The following is a 7,500-nucleotide window of genomic DNA, read 5'->3' as shown; positions in this document are numbered from 1 at the left end:
CAGGTAACAACCGTCACAGTGCTGCATCGCATACACTCTCTGCCTTTGCGCTCTGTTGTCCTTGTGCTCTTCAACACATGCTCCAGCGCCGCCGTCTCCTCCCCACCCCCGCCCCTCCCCCACCCCGCCCCGCCCCGCCCCGCCGCCCCACCCTCTTGGCGTGTGTGACCAGCACCAGCACGGCGCCGCGCCCCAGCCGCAGCAGCCCCGCCAGCCCCAGCACCAGGCTGCTGCCGGCATCGGGCAGCGCCGGGCCGTAGCCCACTTGCACCTGCAAGGGGGTGGGAGGATTGGGGTTGGGGGGCATTGGGGCTGAAGATGGGGATGATGGGTGGTGGTGAGGTAGTGGGGTAGTGGGGTGGGCTGGGGTGGTAAATCAGTAGGGCGGGAGGGTGGGAGGGTGGGAAGGCTCAACGGGGGTGACATGGTACCTGGGCAGCGGCGCAAAAGCCCAGCGTAAGTACCCCTTCCCGGGCCCGGGCGGGGGCGTACGGTGGCGCGCACTTGTGCCAGCTGCTGGCAAAGCTGGCTGGATCTAGATCCAGCAGCCGCAGCTGCCTGCCTGCACCCCACCACAGCTTCCTTACGGGATTGGTTCAACGTTAACCCCACCACAGCCCACATTTCCACATCACACCACACCTGTTCACACCATCTCCACACCACAGTACGCCAGCCCGCACCACACCGCACCTTTCCCTCCTTCAGGTCCACCCGCAGTGTGGGCACCGAGCCCCGCGAGCCAATGGCGCCGCTGCTGTAGTGCTGCACCGTCACGTGGCTGCCGTCGGTCTGAGGGGGGGGGGCGAGCGTGAGGAGGGGGGCAGAGGGTGTTGCGATCTGACAGCTGGCGGCAGTTCTTGTGCTGGCCAGGCGCCCAAGTCGCGAGCTGGTGAAGCAGGTACTGCGAACGATTTCATGTGGTGTCCTCACCTTGTATCGCAGCAGGCCCAGCGTCGGCTTGGCCTTCCCGGGCGCCGGGGCCGGCTGCGCCGGTTGCTGTTTTTTGTGCCCCATTCCACAAGTAATGCCTTAATGAATGCTCAATTATAGTCAACGGACACACATATGCATTTTAGTGTAATGCGGCTCGTTCAACGACGGTGCATTTTATCAAACAAGGGATTTGACCAGATGGCTGCCGGTATAGACTTGCATACGTGATTGGTGACAAGTATGATGGGTATGATGAACAGAAAATAAAACTGCTCCCAAGCTGCGTCCCCATCGGCGAGGCGGGTACGTGCCGAGGGGTGGACGGGCCGCCTGTGGCCGCCGCAGGACCCTAATTAACAAGCTCCCCGACCCCACTCTGCCTGTGATGTACAACAAGCTTGGCTGCAGTGGAATGCTTTAGGACATCGGACGGCTGGGCAGCGCGGGCACGCCGGAAGGACTGTGGGAAGACTCAGGAAGACTCACGACCGTGATGGAACATGGCAAGGGGCAGGAAAGCGTAGTCCCGATGTGTGTGGCTCCCACCCTCAGGAAGACTCACGACGATAATCCAGAGTTACACTGGCGTCCTCTTTTCAGGCGTCTAACAGCTGGCCTGTATGTAACATGTGTAAGGCCGTAAGCCTGTACCGCTCACACACTCGTGCGAACATGCACACGCGCGCAAGCTGGCAAAACACGTGGCTCGTGCTCGTAGTGCCAAGTCACGCACGGCCAACGCCAGTACACGTCATGGCATGTAGCTCAACATATTTTTGCATCGCTCCAAACAACACCAACCATGCACGGACCCGTTCCCGCATCCGGATTACCAGTTTGCGTCGGATGCTTCACAAGGCACACGTGCGTGGCCCCAGCCCCCAGGGCCGGCGGAAGTCGTGTCTGCCCCGAGCATCCACGGCAAGTGCTTAGATGTGCGGTTGGTGCCTCCAAGCAACCCCATACGACCACCACCACGACCACCATCCGCCATACGCTTCGGGGGGAGGGGGGAAGCGGCCCGCAGGCTAGGACTGCTGCCTGCTGCCGCCGCCCCCCAGCGGCCGTCCCCGACGCCAACTGCAGGTGCTGCCACCGGACCAATAGCCACCCGACAGTAAGTAGCCAGGGCCGCGCGTGTCCTGCACATGCCGCCGCCCTCCCCGGACATAATACGCTTCCCGCAATGACGTCTCAGGCTCATACGTTGCTGACGCCTCCCCCGCAGCGCGCAACCAGCGGCGCGCCCTCGTCACCAGCCGACCTCGTCACCACCCGCTCTCCTGCGCTAGCACCTTGCGACCATACCCTCTCCTCTGCACTCTGTCCCTCCCCAGCCAATGTGATGCCTGCTGCCCGCCGCGCACTCTGCTCATTTGCCCCGCTCTCTCTGTCTGCTTCCCCCATTCTCGCAGCCTCGTCCCATGACACCCACCAGCCCCTCGAAACCTGCACCCACCACCACTCACCCCCAAAGCAGCAACCCCGCCTCCCCACCTCCGCCCTCCCGCTACACCAGCTGCACGGCGGCGATGCCGGGGATCTTCTCCCGCAGCTTCTGCGTCACCGCCACGCGCACCGTCATGACGTTGGCCGCCGGCCCGCTGATTTTCACCTTGACGATCACTCCGTCAATGGCCACCAGCTCCAGCCCGCCGCCGCCCGTGCCCACCAGGTAGGGCCGGATCTCGTTCAGCACCGTCTCCACGTTGTCCGAGTTGAGCTCCAGGCCCAGCGACTCCTCCGTCACCTGCTCCACGTCCAGGATCTCCTGCGGGCGGGCGGGGAGCAGGCAGGGGGGGAGGGGCCCATAGGGGAGGGGGAGGGCGAGGGGAGGAGTGGGTGGGTGAGGAATGCGGGTAGGTGGGAGCAGGCGGCAGGCAGAGGGACGAGTGAGGTTGCCGGACGGTTGCACAGACCGGAGACAGGCGCTCGTGGTTAGGGTGCTGTCGCTGACTGGACGTACACGCAAGTGCGCAATCACTGCAGCACATTCGTTCTCTGAGCTCGCATGCGCCGCGCTGGTGCGAAGCCCACCGGGCTGCACACATGCTCCCCCTACCAGGCTACCACCCATCAATCCCACCCACCACACCCATGCTGTGCGCCAGGCTGCTGATGTGCCCCGCTCACGACCGACCCCTCACGGCCCACCCTTCCTTGACTTGCAGTCCCACGCTGAGACCCCCCCTCCCGCGCCCCAGTGGGACCCCGTGAGCCCCATGGCGCTACCAGGCGGCCCGCCACAGCCGCCAGTGGTTGCGGCCAGGGGGCGGGGTCGGGGTCCTGGGGGGCAGGGCACGCCGATGCCCCCACCCGGCCACCCCGACCGGGCGGCGTCAACGCGCAGGCCAGCGGCTGTGTCTTTCAAATTACCATCACCATGGCGCACATACTATGTGGCATTCACCCCATGAGATCTATGCAGTCTATATGATACGTCTTTGCATTTTCCCCAACTTTTCTGCCCCCTCCTTCCTGCGGCTCCCGGCTCTGCGGCCTCAGCCACGCCGCCCCACGTTGCGCCTTCCTGCACTGCTCCTGCTCACACCGCCACCGCCCAAGGCGCCTGCTCCTCCCCCCTACCTACCCCCGCTTTGCCCCCCCCCCTTCCTCCTGCCGCCTGCTCACCGGGATGCGCTCCATGAGGCGGCGCTTGATGCCCATGGTCATGGTGGTGGTGGAGCTCGGGCACGACCCGCACGCGCCCTGCAGCTTCAGCTTCACCACCAGCCCGTCGATTTCCATGAACTCCACGTTGCCACCATCCGCCATCAGGTAGGGCCGAACCTGCGATACAGCGAGCGCAGTGATTCATGTTTGGGCCCGCGCGGACCGACCCATCTTGCCCTACAACATCCGCACTTGCACTCTGACCGCGTACCTCGTCCAGCACCTTCTCCACGTTCTCCGGCGTCAATTCCATCATCTCATCCTGCTCAACAGCACGCACGACCACACGAGCTCCACGGCGGGTTGATGGCGCGGCGCCCCAAACGCGAGCAGGGGTCGACGACACGCTCGCGAGCTGCTGGCGCCGGCTGATGCTGCTAGTCGCACGAGCAGGAAGCAAAGACGCCGCAAGCGTAGCGCAGCGCGGGCTCACGCTGGCCCCAGCTTGCGCCCGCAATATGTTTGCAGAGGCCATTTCGAATATACAGTCGCAGATATACGTAGACGTAATTGAAGAACACCAGCCACGCAAAGGGCTTGGTAACGCAAAAGTGAAGCCCAATGAAATTCCCAATCCCGACCAAAACTGAAGCAAGGCCCATTTCGTCGATACTGTGTAGCCAATAGGTTTTAATTAACTACTTACATTTGTGTGAACATCACCCAAGTCGTTGGTCTGCTTGGCAGCCGCTCTGCTTTTGGCACAACATCCTGCACCACTCAGTTTGCACTAGCAGCCTCTGCTCGTCGAGCCGTCTATCCCGTTTCTTGCCTTGACTGCTATTACTTACGATATGGTGACGCTATCCCGCAGCGCGGCGCGCGCACCCGCCGCCGCGCTTTCGGGACGTGTTGGCCCGAGACTGGTACCCTCCCACCTGAGCGCTGGTGCGCCTCGCCCGGCAATTGCCGACGCTGTTGCGTCCACCTCTGGAGACACTGCGTCCACCTCCAGCGCAATGCCTGCATGGGGCTCTGCAAGGAGCTGGCGGCAGCACGGGGCAGGTGCGGCACAGCGCTGCAGGGGCAGTCCACGTGGGCAGGGTCCGTGTCGCACAGCTGCTTGCTTGCAGCGCCGCCGTTGGGCTCCGCCGGGTTGTTTAGTGTGATGTATGAAGGGCAAATTATAGCAGGCCTTTGCTGGAGCCCTGCAACATTGGCAGTTTGCCTCTTGCGGGTTGACCTGTGGCGGCACCGGCCGCCACACTGCCGTTGCCACCGTGTGACCGCCACTGCCGCTACGCCGCACCGCAGGCACCGGCTCGGCGTGGCGGCGGGGTCGGCTCGCAACCGTGGCGCTAGCGACGGGCTCAGCGGCCGCGGAGCCAGCGGCGTCCACGCCAAAGAACCTCATGGAGGGAGATGTGAGTGGTGGTGTCGCATGAGGGGGTGCAGGGCGGCTGGGTGCAGCAACCTGCCCGCGGGGAGTGGGGAATGGGGGGTGAGGGGGTGGGGGGGGTGGGGAATGGGGAGTGGGGGATGGGGAGTGGGGGGTGGGGAGTGGGGGGTGGGGAGTGGGGGGTGGGGAGTGGGGAGTGGGGGGTGGGGAGTGGGGAGTGGGGGGTGGGGAGTGGGGGGTTGGGCATCGGCCGGCTGCCTCCAAAGTGCAAATCGCAATGCACCACAGCGCAAGGGGCGGGGGGGGGCACCAGGGCCCGCCGAGCACAGGGCGGAGAAGGAGGCGGGCTGGCTCCGACCATTGGGCATGCCAGTCAGCCTGCAACTGGAGCATAGTGAGGGTGTGGACCTGTGCAGGAGGGAGGGAGGGGTGCGGGAGGAAGGGGCGCGGGAGGAAGGGCCGCGGGAGGAAGGGGCGGGTGAGGCACGGCCAGCACAACAGCTGTGCCACCGAAAGGCGCAGGAGCGGGAGCGGTCAAAGAAAGGCTTCACATTACCCTCACGCATCCCCCCCAGACCCACCCTCCCTAACCACACCAACCCCGCCCCGCTCCCCTCGCTCCCGCAGATCGTGTCGCCCAAGCGCGAGGCCAAGCTGACGCTGGAGCAGTACAAGGAGATCTACGACCGCCTCATCGACATCTTCCAGACCCGCCCGCGCGACGACTGGAAGAAGCTGATCGTGTTCTCCAAGCAGTGGGACGAGCACGCCACCGGGGTGTTCGACAGGTGGGGTGGGGGGACATGAGGGTGGTGGGGTGGGGGTGGGGACGTGAGGACACGAGCAGGGGGGGGGGCATGAGGCGGACATGCGTGTAGGCGGCACGGGGGCTCCGCGCCCACTGGTCAGTGGCACGCGGAGTGTGTGGAGGCAGTGGGGACAGCGGCGCAGTGGGAACCGGGTTTCGTGGCGGGCACGACGGTCCCGACCTGGCTGCAAGGGTCGGAGCTCTTTTGCCCCATCGCTAGCATTTCGGCTTGTGGACAACAACGTGTCCCCGCCGCGCACACCCCTGTTCGCTCACTCGCTCGCTCGCTCATTGTCGCAGGATCAAGGAGAAGGCGGAGGCGGAGGCGGACCTGGACAAGAAGATGGCGCTGAGGAAGCTGTTCAGGGCGCTGCAGAACGTGAGTGCAGCGGGGGCAGCGGGGGCAGGTGGTGGAGGGGCAGGTAGTGGAGGGGCAGCAGCAGCATGAGGAGGAGAGGTGCAGGAGGGGAGGGGTAGCCGCTCGTGTGGAGCACGGAGTAATTGAAGCACAAGTATGAGGGGTGCAGGGCACGGGTGCAGGGGGGGTTAGTTCATTCGAGTCCCAAAGGACCCAGATGCAGCCAAGGGCACGAAGCATCAGGGAACTCGGCATGCAGGGGGGCTGCCTTCGGGGGGCATGCGGAGGGCAACATACGCCCTGGTGGTGTCGATACGTGGCTCGGGGACTGCATAAGCAGTGGGGCGACAGCAGTGGGTGCTTCAAGCCGTGGGCCCAGGTATGTGGAAGCTGCCGGCCTCGCTTGCAGCCGCAAAATACTTCGGCCACCCCACCCTCACACCCGCACAGCCGCGCACACTCAGCACACCCGCCCCCCTGACGACCATCCGCTCCCTCTCCCTCCCTCGCCCTCTTCCCCTCTTCCTCCCTCCCTCTCCCCTCCCTCTCCCCTCCCCCTCGGCCCCTCCCTCGCCCGGGCAGGTGAACGAGGAGCTCAAGCGCTACAACTCGCTGCTGCTCAAGCTGGGCGAGGCGGCGGACGACGAGTGGGAGGCGGTGGTGGCGGCCTACCGCGGCGACCTGCAGAAGCCCTTCTTCGAGCACATGCAGTGCCTCATCGCGGCGGCCAAGGTAAGGGTGTGACCGGGGGGGGGGGGATGGGGGAGGAGAAGGGAGGAACGGGGAGGAGGGTGGACGAGAGGGCAGAAGTCGGGAGGGTTGTAGATACGAGCCCAAACTAAACCGTGGGGGGAGGAGAGGGTAGGAGGGCGTAGTTTACTCCGAACCAAACTCCCCAAGACCCAGGGGGGTGGGGGAGGAGTCGGGAGTGGAGGAGCTGCTGGTTGCTATTTGTGTTCCTTTGCATGTCAGCTCCACTCCGGCGCATGTGTGCTAGCGCCGCACTCCTTGTGGCCCTACTCACTCCCCACTACGTGCCCCTCTATTCACAACGCCCCCTGTCTGCGCCTCCCCTCCCCCCTCCCTCCCTCCCTCCCTCCCTCCTTCCCTCCCTTCTTGCCTCCCCCCCCCTGCAGGACGACGCCTCCAAGCGCGACACGCTGGTGCTGCTCAACACGCGGCTGGTGGCGCTCATCGCCAACCACGACGCCGTGGCGGCGGAGCCCGAGAAGCTGGCGGCGGCGGCGGAGCTGTACCGGGACCTGCTCAGCTCGGTGAGGAGGGCTGGGGGGAGGAGGGAGGAGGGAGGAGGGAGGGAGGGAGGGAGGGAGGAGGGAGGAGGGAGGAGGGAGGAGGGAGGAGGGAGGAGGGAGGAGGGAGGAGGGA

The 7,500-nt window shown here is 65.2% G+C and overlaps 3 protein-coding genes across 3 annotated transcripts in view; 1 reads left to right on the top strand and 2 right to left on the bottom strand.

Moving 5' to 3' along the window:
• CHLRE_18g748497v5 (uncharacterized protein) overlaps window positions 1-1,159 on the bottom strand; it is a 9,242-nt gene extending 8,083 nt beyond the window's left edge. The window contains exons 1-3 of the mRNA XM_043072798.1: window positions 934-1,159; window positions 694-792; window positions 152-271 (exon numbers count right to left, since the gene is read on the bottom strand). Of these exons, the coding sequence (XP_042914249.1) occupies window positions 152-271; window positions 694-792; window positions 934-1,017 (303 nt within the window). The 5' untranslated portion in view covers window positions 1,018-1,159. The remainder of the gene's footprint in view (window positions 1-151; window positions 272-693; window positions 793-933) is intronic.
• A 342-nt stretch (window positions 1,160-1,501) lies between these two features.
• CHLRE_18g748447v5 (uncharacterized protein) lies at window positions 1,502-4,139 on the bottom strand. Its single transcript, XM_001695096.2, has 3 exons — window positions 3,821-4,139; window positions 3,568-3,726; window positions 1,502-2,707 (listed from the first exon to the last, which is right to left on the bottom strand). Exons 1-3 carry the CDS (start codon window positions 4,082-4,084, stop codon window positions 2,447-2,449), a joined length of 684 nt encoding a protein of 227 aa, XP_001695148.2. The 5' UTR covers window positions 4,085-4,139; the 3' UTR covers window positions 1,502-2,446.
• A 103-nt stretch (window positions 4,140-4,242) lies between these two features.
• CHLRE_18g748397v5 (uncharacterized protein) overlaps window positions 4,243-7,500 on the top strand; it is a 5,490-nt gene continuing 2,232 nt past the window's right edge. Inside the window, exons 1-6 of the mRNA XM_043072797.1 lie at window positions 4,243-4,614; window positions 4,864-4,973; window positions 5,576-5,736; window positions 6,057-6,135; window positions 6,697-6,846; window positions 7,251-7,388. Of these exons, the coding sequence (XP_042914248.1) occupies window positions 4,569-4,614; window positions 4,864-4,973; window positions 5,576-5,736; window positions 6,057-6,135; window positions 6,697-6,846; window positions 7,251-7,388 (684 nt within the window). The 5' untranslated portion in view covers window positions 4,243-4,568. The remainder of the gene's footprint in view (window positions 4,615-4,863; window positions 4,974-5,575; window positions 5,737-6,056; window positions 6,136-6,696; window positions 6,847-7,250; window positions 7,389-7,500) is intronic.

The sequence above is a fragment of the Chlamydomonas reinhardtii genome, assembly GCF_000002595.2.
Source record: "Chlamydomonas reinhardtii strain CC-503 cw92 mt+ unplaced genomic scaffold scaffold_18, whole genome shotgun sequence".
Classification (NCBI taxonomy): Eukaryota; Viridiplantae; Chlorophyta; class Chlorophyceae; order Chlamydomonadales; family Chlamydomonadaceae; genus Chlamydomonas; species Chlamydomonas reinhardtii.
Note: the sequence above shows the minus strand (reverse complement) of the source record. Positions and strands in the feature narration are given on the sequence as shown.

Excerpts from the sequence above, each read along its gene's own strand:
- CHLRE_18g748447v5 (XM_001695096.2), bottom strand. The coding sequence starts at position 4,084 with ATGGCCTCTGCAAACATATTGCGGGCGCAAGCTGGGGCCAGCGTGAGC. Across the intron at positions 3,727-3,820 it reads TGGAGAAGGTGCTGGACGAG|GTTCGGCCCTACCTGATGGC; the intron begins GTACGCGGTCAG and ends GCTGTATCGCAG. Across the intron at positions 2,708-3,567 it reads GCCTCATGGAGCGCATCCCG|GAGATCCTGGACGTGGAGCA; the intron begins GTGAGCAGGCGG and ends GCCCGCCCGCAG.